At 45.1% G+C, this 16831-nt stretch overlaps 1 protein-coding gene across 1 annotated transcript in view; it reads right to left on the bottom strand.

Moving 5' to 3' along the window:
• LPCAT3 (lysophosphatidylcholine acyltransferase 3) overlaps positions 1-11452 on the bottom strand; it is a 36031-nt gene extending 24579 nt beyond the window's left edge. Inside the window, exon 1 of the mRNA XM_061418065.1 lies at positions 11197-11452. Within this exon, the coding sequence (XP_061274049.1) occupies positions 11197-11341 (145 nt within the window). The 5' untranslated portion in view covers positions 11342-11452. The remainder of the gene's footprint in view (positions 1-11196) is intronic.
• Between the last annotated feature and the right edge of the window lie 5379 nt (positions 11453-16831).

The raw sequence follows: 16831 nt of genomic DNA, 5'->3' as shown, positions 1-16831 counted from the left end.
AGAACTAAAACATGGGTTCAAATTATTCTTTAGCTAAAGACTGAGGGTTCCTAGTAGCCCTTCTGGTTCACTATTTTTAATTGGGGCCATGTATGTTGTATTCCAACTATAATCAATCTTTTCCACCAGAGTCTGAGGTATACACCACTGGAGCCTTGAAGGGCGCTGTTCCAGCTGGCCTCTGCTTGCTGGCTGGCAAACAGAAGTATTATATTTGTGGACAGTAATCCAGAATGGTGTCCAAGCCCATCTGAGTTTAGAATCGCTATCACAGCAGAAACTGGAAACCTCAAGGGCTATAAGCCACTGAGCACGTCTACATGGAAGCCACTTCTTATTACAGCAATACAAATACACAGTGACCAGAGCTCAGCCTTCTGGGAGCTCATATCCTCCTCAGATTTGCACACAACGTACTCACATGAGTTCTTTCTTTTTTTTTATAGTGAGCTTAGTTGTCTACAAAATTACTATCTTACCACTTATAATTTTGTGTAGCAGGTATGACCATGTATGCTTTTCTTATCGAAATGCCATAGCAATATGATAGATACTTGATACTGAAAGCATCTTTAATCGACAAAAGCTTTTTATTGTTAATTTAAACTTAGCCTGTGCTTAGTGTGGGGTATTTAAACTGTCCACTCGACTTCATGCGAATCAAGAACAAAACCTGAGTCTTACCACTTTTGGCCTGAACTTCTCTCTGCTTTCTGACAAACGGTCCCTACAATTAGAATGCAATGACATTTCCATCAGAAGTCTCTATCGCTAACAATTATGGTACATGAGGTTCTCAGATGGAATCCTTTGTTCAGGGGGTCCGGAGTTTCACGAATCTCACTTATGTTCAAAGCCACTCCTTGAACAGGGAGGAACTTAGATTTTAAAAGCAATCCAGGGACTTCCCTGGTGGTCCAGTGGTTAAGACTCCATGCTCCCAATGTAGGGGGTGTGGATTCAATCCCTGGTTGGGTAACTAAGATCCCACATGCTCCACATGCCACACAATGCAGCCAAAAAATAAATAAAATAAAAAGCCATCCGTTTTAAGCCAAAAGGAAATCCTTATCCAGAAACTACTCATCCTTAATTTTAGTTTCTTACTTGCCACCTTCCCCATTCTAGCTTTGAAAACAGGGAGAAATAAAGATGTATACAGCATCTTTTGGGATACACAGATCTTAAGCTTTGAGGTCTCTAGGCAGCTATTACTGCTTCACCAAGAGAACTTTAGGTGGGCCCTAAGTCTCCTTGCCCTTGTCTTCAGTAACTGCAGGGAAAATGTCAACACCCTTCAGCCCCTACCTTAAAAACTCTCTGCTTGAGGAGAACAATTCACCTAGAACTGCATGAGGGCATCTAATTTTTGTTAGAGCTACAGGTCACAACAGAAGGCCTGGAGAGATTATCATCTCTATTATCTATCTGATAATAGATTATCAGGTATCTTATGTTCCCAAAGACCAATTTTATTAAAGATGAGGTTAGCACTGTATCTGATAAATTTTAAAATTATATTTAACTCATAACAAGTGGCAATAGTTTGAAACAATACAAAATTTAACTGCATTTTAAAAAATAATATAGTCATCAAAGAGCTTTCTTATTTGATAAGAAATCTGAGCTTATCTATCTGACAAGAGATGATAATGATATAATAATGCCATTAGTACATTAACCCTATGATTCAGTAATAATATTTGGAGATGTTAGCAAATGGGGAAACCTAAGCCAACAAAGGTCTGTCTAGTCAAGGCTATGGTTTTTCCAGTAGTCATGTATGGATGTGTGAGTTGGTCTATAAAGAAAGCTGAGTGCCGAAGAATTGATGCTTTTGAACTGTGGTGTTGAAGAAAACTCTTGAGAGTCCCTTGGACTGCAAGGAGACCCAACGAGTCCATCCTAAAGGAGATCAGTCCTGGGTGTTCACTGGAGGGTCTGATGTTGAAGCTGAAACTCCAATACTTTGGCCACCTGATGCGGAGAGCTGACTCATTTGAAAAGACCCTGATGCTGGGAAAGATTGAGGGCCAGAGTAGAAGAGGACAACAGAGGATGAGATGGTTGGATGGAATCACTGACCCAATGGACATGGGTTTGGGTGAACTCCAGGAGTTGGCGACGGACAGGGAGGCCTGGTGTGCTCCGGTTTGTGGGGTTGCAAAGAGTCGGACATGACTGAGCGACTGAACTGAACTGAACTGAAAGCTATAAAGAATCTGAGAGCATTCTGTTTATTCCAAAGATCGCAGGATACAAGTTTGACATCAACTGTTACAAAAAAGGGACCTGAAGCCACACATTAAGCCTGCAGTCCTCAGACATGCGGGGAAGCATATAACATGGACAGCTGTTAAAACACAGATCACTGGGCCTCATCCTGAGAGTCTCTCGTTTAGTCCCTCTGAGAACCTGACTGCCTAACAGGTTCCTAGCAGGTCTGATGCTGCTGGTCCCAAGACCACACTTGGAGTCTCCTTAGAAAGGAAGGAGATGAATATCTACTGAGGGAAGGGAGAGAACAATTATTTAAAACTATCCTGGGTCAGGCTTGGCCAAGGATCGATACAGTCTATTTCACCTGGTCCTCAGAGCTTCCCCAGAACAACGCTTCTTTCTCACACTTGGCCAGAGCAGAATGAGAGCGAAGGGTCTGCCTAGGCAGTTCTCTAGAAACAGGCAAGCTCTTCGATGACTATATCATTTTAAAAAATGCAGGTCGACTTTGCATTGTTTCAAAATATTGCTGCTTGTTATTAATTAAATATAATTTAAAAATATGTATCAGACACAGCGCTTAACTCTTAACCTCAATTCTTTAGTCAAATTGGCCTTTGGGAACATGAGGAAAAGGATGGCTGAAGCTCAGTAACTGGTCGATGGTGAAAGAGTTGGCACATATTTAATCTTATTGTAATTATTTTGTGGCTGCAATTATTTTTGTGCATGTGTGCTTAATCACTGGATGGCCAGGGATGCCGGGAGCCAGCATATTGCATATTGAGTGCATATTGCATATTGAGTGCAGCACTTTCCACAGCATCATCTTTCAGGATCTGCAATAGCTCAACTAGAATTCTATCACTGCCAGGAGCCAGCATGAGGAACTCCGCCCGTGGCAAAGGTCATGAGGAAGGAGGCTCGGCATACGCAAATGCGGGATCGAGCCTCAGGCGTCCTCCTGGAAATTCTCGAGCATCTACCCCCAAAACCAGAGTCTGCCTACTTTCTGCTTTGTGCTCTCACCTACACCTCTGACTTTACTGGCGGGGGCGGGGGGAGGGGGGGCTGTCCCCCACTACCTCTCTCTGAAAAAAGAGTTAACTTATAGCTCCAGTTAATAAAGTTCCTGGGTGTGATAGTGTTTCAACCTACAAACTCCTTTGGAAGTCCTCTAGCCTGCCTGAATAGGTTTTTCTGGCCACATGTGATCACTCAGAGCCTCCCAACTGTGAGAGGCATGAGATGTTCTAAACTGTCTAAATACAGAGTCCTTTGAGCAGTTAAAAGATTGATTAGAAATTGTATTGGTGAAGGGTTTTTCACTTGTTGGGCCAATGTTTGCTGCTAAGTCTCCATATCCCTTACCTGCTGTGTCCCTGGCAGTGTATTGATTAATATAATTGGTGTAAGTAGTAGCTTTAATGTTTGTAACCTTGGACCCTTGAGTTAATTCTTTTCTTGATTGAGCCCACCACACCTTTACCCTATAGGAATGCAACTTTATCTAATGCTTTTGGAGGGTGGCTCCTGACTTTGGAATAATCACCTTTAGAGAAAAATAAGTTTCTTAAAATGTTAACAGGCCTCCTGGCCAGAAGATGATGTAAATCACCTGAACTTTTGCATATGATAAGTTTGAAAGCCTGGCTTTGATTAGAACCAGGAACTGCTGTCCTTGCATGACTCCACCCCTTCCCCCATTATCCTCTATGCACAACTTAAGGTATAAAAACTACTTTGGAAAATAAAGTGCGGGCCTTGTTCACCGAAACTTGGTCTCCCCATGTCACTCTCTCTCTCACTCTGGCTGAATCTCCATCTGGAGCGCAGAACCCACCATGCTTACTAATTACGCCTGGGCTTCTAAGATCCGACCGGGGAGGCCTCAGTGTCTCCTCTCCTTCGGGAGAACGGAAGGACGCCTGCGGCCTACGTAAGTGGTGCAGACTTCTTGTCTTGAAGTTTTATTGGTCTCCCTCATAAACCAAGCTACTCAGCCTCTTTTCTCCACTGAATTTCCTCACTGAGCTATCCTCATTCTATTACTCTTTATATCTTTGATAAATATTTAAATAAATAAGTCGCCTATGCCGTCTCTCCTTCGAATACCCTGGATCAGCCAGGGCTGGACCCCGGCACAGGGAAATCCCCCAATTTAATCTTAATTAATTTTAGAAATCTGCATCTAGGCCTGCAGGTCTGTAAAGATGCTTGTCCTGCCAGCTCACTCTGTCACACAGCACCCCCACCACCACATCCCCCCGCCCCCAGCCCATTCCCCGCCCCCTGAAGACTCAATCATGCTTTCCTCTGCAGCTCCTTTATGGAACCTCTGGTGTCCCAGCCAAGCTGGACTGCCTGCTGTTCCTCAGGTCTTCCTCACTTTTCCTGCTCTCCACATACATGCTCATTATCCTTTGTTGTTGAAAAGTTCCCCTTTCCATCTCCACCTGACTAGAATCTTCCGTGCCTTTTAAGGTCTAGCTGAAATGCCATTTCCTTTTTCAAGACCGAACCCCATTTTTAAAAGGCTGCTGGATGGAACTCCTTCAGTGAATTCCCATGGCTGCCCAGACAGATTTCATGTCAGTGGGCATGTAATTGCTTTGTTAAATTACCCTGTGGATAGAATCTCATGGGCCCTGTTTTACACGTCTCTGCAAAGAAATGGGCTTCCCAGGTGGTGTAGGAGTAAAGAATCTACCTGCCAGTGCAGGAGACACAAGAGACGCAGGTTCAATCCCTGGGTCAGGAAGATTCCCTGGAGTTGGAAATGGCAACTGACTTCAATATTCTTGCCTGAAAAATTCTATGGACAGAAGAGCCTGGTGGGCTACAGTCTGTGGGGTCGCAAAGAGTTGGACACGACTGAGTGACTGAGCACTCATGCACACTGCAAAAAAATGGTTCTGTTTGACATTAAAGTTATATTGGCATTCAAACATGAAGTTTTGTGCAATATAAGATATTGGAGTGTAGATTAAAAAGTTGGAAAAATATATTTAAAAGAAATCCCCAACAGGAAGCTTTAAGTTATGATAAAATTTGTGGCTATGAATTAGAATAAAGATAAAAGTCTAAAATGAAGAATGGACCTAGCCTTTTGGGACGAGATGAGACCTTGAAAGTCTTTAGGACAATCTCCTTACTTCACAGTCATAGGATTTTTGGACCATGCTTTGTATTATGGTCAGAAGTCTCATTTGTCTCATTAATGCTGCTTAGTTTCCACCGTGCCTAGCTGAGGGCTCTTCATTTTGCTACTTGAAAAAAAAAAGCTTTTTGCCCTGAATGATGGATTTAGTTGTGAAGGGTCAGGCCTGACTCTGGTCCAAAGGGAGCTGAACTGTGGGACCTCCTTTGATTTTAAAGGTCGCTAACCATAGTGGTGCTGATTCTGAAGCTCCAAGGAATGAGTCCTCACCTGCAAGTGCCACTTTAGATGAGTCTACCAGCCAAGCCGCAGTCGTGGCCAAGCCTGAAGGAGGAGCTTGCACTAGGTGGGGTGACCATCTGCTCCATTTGGCTGATGCCATCTTTGGCTGTTGAGAGGTACCTAACATGCTGATTACATCTTGGTTCAGTCATGTAAAGAGTAGATGATACCAAGGGCCTTTGTCTTTCCCATCCCACACGCTCCTCCCAGTCCCAAGGTGGTAAAGAGCAGGGGTTTCAGAGGTGGGCAGAAACGGGTATGAGCTGGAGGTCTCAGCTTCCTATCTGCACAAGGAAGCTAATAAGAGGACTGTATATAACTTAGGGGTAATTGGCAAGCCAGGCGTGGTATTGTTGAGCGCTTTATAAATGTCAGCTACCAATGCCATTATTACCACACTCTAGATTCTCTCTGGCATTTCAGTCCCTCCCTGATTCAGTTATGATACCACTGAAAAGTGAAAATGTTAGCAGGGTTGTGTCTGACTCTTTGTGACTCCATGGACTGTAGCCCCCTAGGCTCCTCTGTCCATGGGATTCTCCAGGCAAGGATGCTGGAGTGGGTAGCCATTCCCTTCTCCAGTATTGACTTCTAAAACCATTATCTTTATCAACTGTTACCAGCTATTATCAATCGTTATCAACTGTTTTCAAACTCAAGACTAGGCTTCACAAGACAAGCTGGAGGTGCCCTTGGAACCTAAAGCCAGTCCCAAAACTAGGTCATTCCCTGGCACTGAACAACATCTAACCCTCACTTGACCTCTCCACATTTGTGAAAGTCACCATCACCTTTTCAGCTCCCCTGGCAGAAGGCCTGAGCTTGTTTTTTTTTTTTTTCCACCCCTCAACTATTATACTTCTTTCTCTCTCAGGCAATCAGTTGCCAAGTCATTCATCCACACTTTCACTTATTCAGTAAATATTTATTGGGCCCTTTCCACAAATCTTCCCTGGTGGCTCAGATGGTAAAGCGTCTGCTTACAACACGGGAGACCTTGGTTCGATCCCTGGGTTGGGAAGATCTCCTGGAGAAGGAAATGGCAACCCACTCCAGTATTCTTGCCTGGAAAATCCCATGGACGGAGGAACCTCGTAGGCTACAGTCCATGGGGTTGCAAAGAGTCGGACATGACTGAGCGACATTTACTTTACTCTTACTTTACTTCTACTTTACTTCCACAAGCCAGGTACTGTATTCAACTGATGAACAGAACTTAAAACGATTGCTGCCCTCATCTGCACATATATAATCACGCTTTGGCATGGGTACTCATTCGGAAGGGGATTTCAGTCCAGAGGAGAAAGTACAACATGGCACATAACTTAAAATGAGAGGCAGGAAAGGACTCTGTGAGGAAGTGGCAATCTGAACCAAGGCCCGAAAGAGCAAAAGGCTCGGTGAGGTGGGTAATGAGCACAGAGCACTCTTGGCAGTCGGATCAGCAGGTACCATGGCTCAGGTGGGAAGGGCCTGATGCCTTTTCTGATGGCATCAGGACTTGGCCACAAGGCTGTGAACTTGCTCAGGTCAAGGCTGGAGTGGGAGATTCCCAGGGATGTATGGAACCTCTGGTGGGGGCTGAGCCAAGAGAGGCATGGGGTTGGGTCACCCTGGCTGCGCCGGGGAGAACGGACTGAGTGGACAGGAAGAAACTAGAGAGATCTGTCCAGGGGCTATTCGGGCAGTTCTGGTGACAGATGGTCAGTGGCTGTGATGATGGAGGGAAGGAGTGTATCTGAGGCACAATTTAGAGGTGGTGCTGATAGAACTCGGTGACTGGGGTGAGAGCAGAGTGAGAGGGGGAGGTGATAAGGCTGGTTCCTGGGTTTCTGGTGCGTGCAGCTGTGTAGATGAAAAGTAGTCACAGAATCTATCTTCCAAACTACTCTGTACTCCTGGATCCGCTCCCAGGACAGTGCTGGCCCATCGCTCTCCTTTCAAGTATCTGCGATGGCTCCTGATCACCTGCTTCAGTAAGCACACACTTCTTCCCCTAGCTTTCAAGGATCCACAACCTACATTTCCAGTCTTTTTTTTTTTTTTTTTTGAATTTTCTTGGCCGTGCCATGGGGCACGTGGGATCTTAGTTTGCTGACCAGGGATTGAGCCCGCACCTCTTGCACTGGAAGTGCGGAGTCTTAACCACTAGACCAACAGGGAAGTCCCTTCCAGTCCTATTTTCTACTACTTCTCTACTTAGGTCTTGCTTCAGTCCAACTGGACCACTTCCTGTTCCTGGAATGTGTCACCACACGTCCTTGCCTTGGTCCCTATTCCTCACCATCTCAGTCTGCTGAAACCCTATTCAACTTTCAAAGTTCATTAAAGGTCCAGTCGTTAAACCTCATAAAGCTCTGGGAATCTCTGCCGCCACTTAGAGTGCCACCTGTTATTTTGGTTACGAGAGAACTTATCACCTGCCTGTTCCCTGCCCCCAACAGACCACAGGTCATACCTTCGGGTGCCCAGCCCCATTACTCATCCTGTACCACTGCCCTTTCCTTTGCAGGGCCAAGCACAGTGCTTCACCCACAACAGGTACATTTTGCTGAATTTATTTGGAACAATTCATGTTGCTAATTATGCTAAGGAACGAGGAGACCTGAGTTGTTGAACCGGAGATGTTTTCCAGTGGCATCTGCCAGCACCAGAGCTCACAGCAAAATTTATCTTCCACCAAACTCCTGGCAATCAGATGCAAGACAGACACACACATGCCCCTCTTGACAGCGTCCTCTGCCCGTTTGAAATTCTTCAGTGCAAAAGTGCTCATAAACTTACCCTTTCCTTGCAGCACCTAATATAAAAAATTACAGCCTCTAACTCAGGAGTTTTAAAACTGCTTGCTGTAACCCATTAGTGGGTCTTGAAATCAATTTAGTAGGTTGTAAATGATACTAAAAAATAAAATAGAAAATAGCTAAGCACACTACCTATACTCAGGATGAGTAATGTTTCCTGAAACTTCTGTTTCCAATGCAAGTATACATCTGTGTGTTTACTGGGTCATGATGTAAAATGTTATTTCTCACCACGGGCCCCAGTTCAAAAGGTTTGAAGGCTAACGCTGGAGAGACCAAGATCCACACACAACTCAAACAGGGAAAGATGTTAGGGAACCAGTAATGAGACTATCTAACTAAAACAGTGAGACATTCATATTTTATCCCCTTAAGATGTGAATGTCTGATATACCCAACTCTTCAGGGGACCTGCATTTCAGTGCTTTTAACCAAAATTAATCTCGTTAGTAGAAAGTGAGTCAGAAATTGTTTCTAACTACAGGCCTTTCGGTACCTCAGGCAAGGATTTCCTCCAGTATCCCAGTTCCCCAGGAGAGGTGGTTCAGGAACTCCATTGCTGAAAGGCTACTGGTTTCTAGGTTACAATACACAGAAGTGATGATACTTTTGTAGGAGAAGCATATTTACAACCAGAAAAATGCACCCTTTCTTCCATGTACTTGTCAACAAGCTTATCAATGTATGTTTCTGTGTATGTATGTAACCTAAACCTAGAAAATACAATCCTATATATCCATGTGTGAAACTTAGCCCTGATCAATTTAGGGGTCAATGTGAACCCCAACTGACCTAAAAATGAGATATACTATGAGTTACTGAAGGCAACGACACATGTGGGCTAGGAAGAGGGGATGTGGGCCATGGTAGGATGGGCAAGGGGGTTCAAGAGTGTGATGGATGTATTATACCAAGTTTTTATTACCTTGATGCTTGGTGGTAATGACAGGATGAGGTTAGAGGGGTAAGCTATGGAGAAAACAACTTTCTAGACAGGTGTATGCCCCATGATAGTACACAGTAGCCCACTACAAGTGCACAGGCTGTATTTAATTATGTCATCACTAAAAAGACAGATTCCAAGCCTAATTCTAGCCGCAGCTCCGTTTAACAGGTTGTCCCTTATAATTTGTTGCTCCTTGTGTTACAATCTCCATTTATAGTTGAGACATCAACAGCTGGCTTCTTAATGAATGAAATGTAAACACTCTTAATTGTCAATTATAATCCCAACAAATAACTAGGCCTGGAAAAAGGGAGAAGAAGTAGGAAGTTCAAAGCTGATGTGGTGCAAAGAACCCTAGATTGAAGTACTGATAAATTTGGGTTAGATCTGGGTGGCAGCAAGTAAGTTCCACAATCTAAGGTTCCTGACAAGTCTAAAATTTTGTAATTCTACAAGGGAGGGTAAAAGTGATCTTTATCTGGAAGAAAGAAAGAGTATCTTGGCTTGATGTGTGATGAGCAAATGATAATGATATTACCCAAGGTTGTTTAAATATGAATTAATGCCTTTCCCATTATCTAGATCAGATTAGCACCCTTTAGGTGATATTACATATCAGTGTCTCTACCGACTATTCCATAAATTCCAAATTTCTTACCAGTATTTAAGGCTTTCCACATCTGCCCAACTTTATCTCAAATTTCTTGTGGTTCAGACCTGCTCCTGCACCCACCCTCCCCAACAAGTCTTGTTTAATTCTTCACCACTCCTACTCTCCTAGCTAAAGTCCCATAACCTTCATAAAGCCTTCCAACTACTCAAATATTTAATATCAGCTTATGACCTTTGAATTCCTACCAGACTTTATAGCAACCCTATCAGATAGGCATTATTATCTCATTTCATAAGTAAGGAAACTAAAGGCCCCAGAGAAGTTAAGTGGTTCACCCAGCATCTTAGTTTGTGAGCAGCAGGACTGATTTGTTTGCCCTCCAAGTCCACACACTTTTTTTTTCTTACTGTGCCATGCTGCTTCATCTATTAAAAAAAAACCATAGAGGAAGGATGCATTTAAAAAAGCCCATAAACCAGTTACAATACGGTTTGTTGTGACATAAATGCAAATACACCACATCCTTTGAACTACGTGTGTAAAACACGCTTGGGGTAGCGTGAATAGTTTTTAAGGGGTTGCCAGCCCTGTTTTCCAAGCCCAGTACTAAAATAATATTCCACGGTAAATGACAGGTGGGTGGCTAAGGACAAGAAAAAGCAGTATGGTTAAAAGAAGAAATTAGAAACGGGACAAAAAGATGAGAGTGTAATACAAGCTGGCAATGCACACAAGAGACACAGAATATGCAAGCATGGAGTATGGGGCTGAGCGGGTCCATAGGACTAAAATATCTAAGTTTGGGAGCCTATACCTGCCAATGAGAAGCGCGCGTGTCTGAGGGTTGATATTAATAACAGCAGTACACATGGACAGAGAGTAGAACTCAAGAGAGAGACAAATAAGGACAGGTCGTAGGGACACAGGGCAGAGCATGACAAGATGAGGGTGGTGGCGCCCAATGAGGGGCCAGAAGGGTACAAGAGGGGTCGAAGGGAAAGGTGAAGAAGGTACAGTGTCCCCAGACTCCAGAATAGTGTCATCTTCCTCTTCACAGCTGGTTGGTATGTGTGAGGATTGACACCCGCACCCCAAAAAGCCCTCCCCGTGGCTCCGGGAAGAGGGCGAGGTCACGTCCCCGTCCCCCGGGGACTCCGCGAGGGGTCCTTACCTAGGAAGATGGAGATGATGAGCCGCAGCGCCTGTTCTGACGCGCCCAGGGACGTCGCCAACTTGTTAAGGCTCAGGTCTTGGAAACCCCACAGCAGCCCCCTCGTCAGCTCCGCTTCCATGTCCCCCTCGGCTGCGGACGCCATCTTAGCTCCGGGCGTCCCCCAGGGACCCCTCTGCTCCGCGCGCCCCGAATGTGGGCACAGCGCTGGAGCTTCACCCCCAATTCCGGCCCGGAGCCCGCCCACGGCGTGCGCATTGGCTGCGGACCCGCCCAAAGGCTCCGGGCTCAGCCGGTCATTGGTCAGCCCGGGCCGGGGGCGGGGCCTCACGCGGCAAGGTAGGCCGGGGGCGGGGCCTCATATTTGTAAGGCAAAGGTGACTCGGCCCGAGAAAGAACGCGGGGCAGGCCGGGGGCGGGGCTTGGAACCGGGAACCAGATCCGCGATTGGAAAAGTAAGAAGCCGGCGGCGGAGGACTGTACAACTCAGTTCTAACAGCTCGGGGGAGGAGTCGGGGCGGGCGAGAGTCCTGCCGGCTCGTGCGCTGCCTCCCTATTGGCTGAGACGGAGCAGGCGAGAGTCGGGGCGGGGGGGGGCTGTCACCCGACCGCGAGGTTACTCTCGGTCGCAGGCGCGCCGGGGTTACTGGGGCATGTAACGGGAGGGCGCGAATTCCTGCGGCGGCCTCGCGAGCGCCCCCTAACGGCGCCGTGGCTGTTCTTGAACCGTTAGACACGCCGCCTTCCCTCCCAAATCTAGAGGACCACCCCGGTGCCCTCAGCACTCTCTACCTGCTCCTTTGATTTCGTGTAACTTCCTGTATTAAAACGTTGCCTTCCTCCGAGAGGCGATGATATTAAGCTACGCTGATTTAACCGTTAGGCTTTTCATTAAAAATTAAACTAGTTTGTCACTAAGTAATACAGGTTCAAGATCAAAGTGCAAAGAGGATAGAAATTGGAGACAAAAGTCCTTTCGTCCCACCTTGCTTCGCATTCTTACTTCCAGTGTTCGGATCAGACTAACAAAAATGTGCTAGGGCCTGTGCTGGGCTCTGAGCCCAAAGCTATGGAGTGGAGATGGTGCACGGACATATAAGGTGTTAATGACCGTGTAATTAATTGCAAGGGAAGGCAAGAGCTCTGAAGGAAAAGAAGAATGTTCTGTGATGTGAGAATATGTAACAAAGAAACACCAAGTTTTTAGTGATCACTGGAATTCGTGGAGCATTCTTGCACAAGTGCAACTTATACTTCTGTAGCACTTTGCACTTTATGCAACACAAATAGTCATATTATTTCACCTAGTTGATTATGAAATCGGTTATTTACAGACACAGAGGCTTGGAGAAATTAAGCAACCTGCTAAAGTTGTTAAAGTTTAAAAGTGTTAAAGTTCACCTCTCTCCTCTTCAGGGGGAGACAAAATAAAAGAAAAAAAAATCGGAGAAGTCAAGAATAATATAATTTCCCCCTTAGAGGGACTTCTCTGGTGGTCCAGTGTCTAAGACGCTGCCCTCCCAGTGCAAAGGACCCAGGTTCCATCCCCAGTCAGGAAGGTAAATCCTGGCTGCCACAACTAAAAGGTCCCGTGTGTCCCAACGAGAATGAAAGATCCTGGGAGCAAAAAAGACCTAGTGCAGTCAAAAAAATCTGAAACATAAGCACGGCTGAGTCTGGGTGTATTCCTTCCTGTCCTTCAGAGGCTGTCTCCTTTGGTACTTATCAATCCCATGCCTATTTTTATACTTTATACAATGTATATATCCAGAAACAATTGTAATATAGTTTTGCATGCTTTTAAACTTTATAATTACAGCAGAATGTATCATTTTGAAACTTGTTTTTATGATTAACATCTTTATTGAGGCAGACTCATGTTTTTATAGGTAGCTGTAATACAGTCATTTTAATTGTGATTTAACATTGCCTTGTATGATTGTGCCACTTTTTCATGATCAAGTTGAGGAACACTTGGATTGTTTCCTATTGATGTATTTCTTTTATTACAAACATTGCTGCTGTGGACATTCTCCTTTAAGCAACAGTGAAAATTTCTCTCGGACTGTAACTCCAAAGTTTTTTTTTTTTTTTTGTTAACTGAGATCTGTTGCTCAGTGGTAAAGAATCCACCTGCTAATGCAGGAGATGCAGGTTTGATCCTGGGCTGGGAAGATCTCCTGGAGAAGGAGATGACAATGCACTCCAGTATTCTTGCCTGGGACATCCCACGGACAGAGGAACCTGGTGTGCTGCAGTCTGCGGGATCACATAAGAGTCAAACACAACTTAGCAACTAAACAACAACTACTGTAGGAAACATGTTGCTATCCAGTATGCACACGTGTTCATACACTACATAACATATACGTGTAGTACTCACACTATATGCACACATCACACACTGCCATGCTATGTATATGTTCTCTGATACTTTCTGTTCTAATTCATTAAAAAAATAATCAGGATCCACCAACTTGATATCATTACTTGCTAGTAGTTCATGATTCTCAGTGTTAGAAACACCCCTCTAGGGTTTATAACCAGGAGAGGAATCACGAGTGGTAACATTTGCTCACCTTCAATTTTACTAGATTTTGCCTAATTGAAGTGTTTGGCTAAATGTTAAGACCCTTAAAACCTTTGATTTTCTGAATACGTAAAAGATATTTGTTAAAGCATCCAGTCTGCTAGACCCTGTGTAAAAACAGGAGTCAGTTTCTTCCTTATATCCAACTCAGTAATATGTCTGCCCCTTCTCACACCTCTGGTGTTCCAAGGCAAGGGGCGGTGTGGCAGGAGGCTGTGTCTCCTTTGACACAACAGGTGCCTGTTTACCTTCCCCTTCAGGTACTTGATTGGCCACATTCCCTTCATTCTTCCTACTGTTCTAAGGAAGCACCTGTTCCTCCAGTTACATTGGCTGATGAGCTGCTGATTGGGAGAAGATTGGGATTCTATGACCTCTTTATAATTAAGCACATTCGTGGGAGGCTTCGTACGTAAGTCAGGTTCTGTGCTGATCCCTTGATGCAAAGATGGCTGAGACAGCCCCTGCCCACAGGAAGTTCTGTGTCTCGACATGGAAAGATAATTAGAAACCAGAGTGGAAGTGTTTGTGTAGAAATAAGCAATGTATTAGTGAAATCCCTCATTTCTTATGACTGCTTTTCCCTGCGCCACCCCCCCCACCCCTTCCCCCTTTTTTTTTTTTTAATCAATTTCAGTATTTCCTTCTACTCCCTTCCCTCTGGCTCCTTGACCTCTATTATCTATTACTATCTGCAAGGCTTCCCATCTTAAAGTTAGTTAGCCGCTCAGGCTCAGTCGTGTCTGACTCTTTGCGACCCTATGGACTATATACAGCCTGCCAGGCTTCTCTGTCCATGGGATTCTCCAGGCAAGAATACTGGTGGTGGTTTAGTTGCTAAGTCGTGTCCGACTCTTGAGGTCCCGTGGACTGTAGCCCGCCAGGCCCCTCTATCCATGGGATTCTCCAGGCAAGACTACTGGAGTGGGTTGCCATTTCCTCCTCCAGGGGATAGTCTCAACCCAGGGATCAAACCGGGGTCTTTCACATCGCAGGCAGATTCTTCCTCTGAGCTACCAGGGAAGCCCTCCCACCTTAAAACACTCTCCTTTTCCCTGAGGTGTCTACCCTCTTTTCCTTTCCCTCCCTACCTACTTGTGGAAAACCTGTTTTTTTGGAGTTCACTCAATATCCAGGTATGGATTTACAGCCTCTCAACCCTTGGCAGTAAGCTTGGGACCCTGTGACTAGTTATGGCTGATGGACTGTATGCAGAAATGAAGTGTCATTTCCTGGTCAGGGAGGTGAAGGATCAGGATGACTCCGAAACTTCTCTCTTTTGATAGTAACACGTATGGAGGACAAGTGTTCCAAGATAGAAGAAGCCACGCAACCTGCTTCTTGCTCAATGTTTAGCTTGAATGAAAAATAAATATCTGTGAAGCCCGAAGATTTAAAGTTACTGCTTTAACTTGCCTGGACTAATACATGGAATTAGTACACCAGTCTTTATCCCCATTAGAACTTGGTGTTCTTTTATGAAACTATTCACTCAAAGACCCACTATTCCTTAGTAGTTACGTGTACTTTCCCCCCGAGGCTGAGCCAGACCTTGTGGGGCTCCCGGGCATGGTGTGGCGGCCTTTCTGTCCCCCATTTCTTTTTTTAAACATAATTTTATTTATTTATTTTCAGTTGTGCGGGGTCTTTGTTGCTTTCAGGACTTTTCTCTAGTTGCGACAAGCAGGGGCTACTGTCCAGTTGCAGTGTGCGTGCTTCTCATTGCAGTGGCTTCTTTAGCTGTGGAGCACAGGCTATAGGGCACATGGGCTCAATAGTTGGTTGCTCCCGGGCTCTAGAGCACAGGTTCAAGAATTGTGGCACACAGGCTTAGTTGCTCCGCGGTATGTGGGATCCTGCCGGATCAGGGATCGAATCCAAGGTCTTCCGCAGTGGCAGGCAGATTCTTTCCCACTGAGCCACCAGAGAAGCTCTGTCCCCCATCTCTTGGAGGCAAGACCCTAACCTCCATGACCTTCCCTGATTTCCAAAAGGTGGATTCAAACAGTTTCTTGATTGAGGGAGAAGCAATTAAGGAAACCACCTGAGGCCAGATCAAAGGGATCAGAGAAACTCATCAGGATTAGGAGACCCACCACCTGAGGTGAGATTAAGGGAGTGAAAGCCCTGCTCACATTCTAATCTTTATCAGACACCCCACCTTTGATCCACTTTCATAAAAAGCTTCCTCAACTTCTCTGGAGTTGAGACACATGGTTTTTCAAGGCAGAACCCCAGTGTATCTCCCTTTGCCTGACAAACAATAAAGCTATCCTTTTCTATTTCACCCAGAACTCTGCCTCCAGGATTGATTTGGCACCAATGTACAGAGAGGCCGAGCTTCTCTGTCTCATATTTTTTAAATAACTTTTTTATTTTTTGGCCTTGCCATACATCATGTTGTCACGCGAGTGTATGTTCCTTGGTTCTTTGTCTCGTCACAACAAAGATTTGGAGCAACGGACATTAAAGCCCTCGGTGCATCACAGCTCTTGGGTCTTGGACAAACCATGTTACAGCTCTTAGGCAAATCAGTGTTACAGCTCTATTTTATTTAGAAGATAGCAGGAGTGTGTGTGTGTGTGTGTGAGAGAGAGAGAGAGAGAGAGAGAAAGAGAGAAAAGAGCACACGCACGTAGGAGAGAGAGTCCATGAGAAAGCGCTTTGGCTCCTCCTTTTATATGTTTTTTTCCTCCACCTGGGCTTGCCCTATGCAAATTGGGCTTAGCCAGGAGTGCTGTTTGTTCTGTTTGTTCTGCCTGAAGTCTTCACTCTGGTCCTCAGACCTTCCTTGTCTTTTGGCCACCGCCATTTTGGACTCCTTTTCCCTATTCTACCTACCTAACAATGTGTAATCTCAGAATCCTGACCAGGGATTGAACCCGTGGCCTTGGCAGTGAAAGCTCAGAGTCCTAACCATTTTACTGCTTGGGAATTCCCTGTCTCATATTCTTCCCTCCCTGCCCCCCCGCCCCCGCCAACAGCATTCTTGATTTCATGGATGAACTCTGTTATATTAACCTTCTGAGAACATGAATTAGGGAT

Source organism: Bos javanicus, chromosome 5 (genome assembly GCF_032452875.1).
Source record: "Bos javanicus breed banteng chromosome 5, ARS-OSU_banteng_1.0, whole genome shotgun sequence".
Taxonomy (NCBI): domain Eukaryota; kingdom Metazoa; phylum Chordata; class Mammalia; order Artiodactyla; family Bovidae; genus Bos; species Bos javanicus.
The sequence above is the reverse complement of the archived record's forward strand: the minus strand, read 5'-3'. Positions and strand labels throughout refer to the sequence as shown.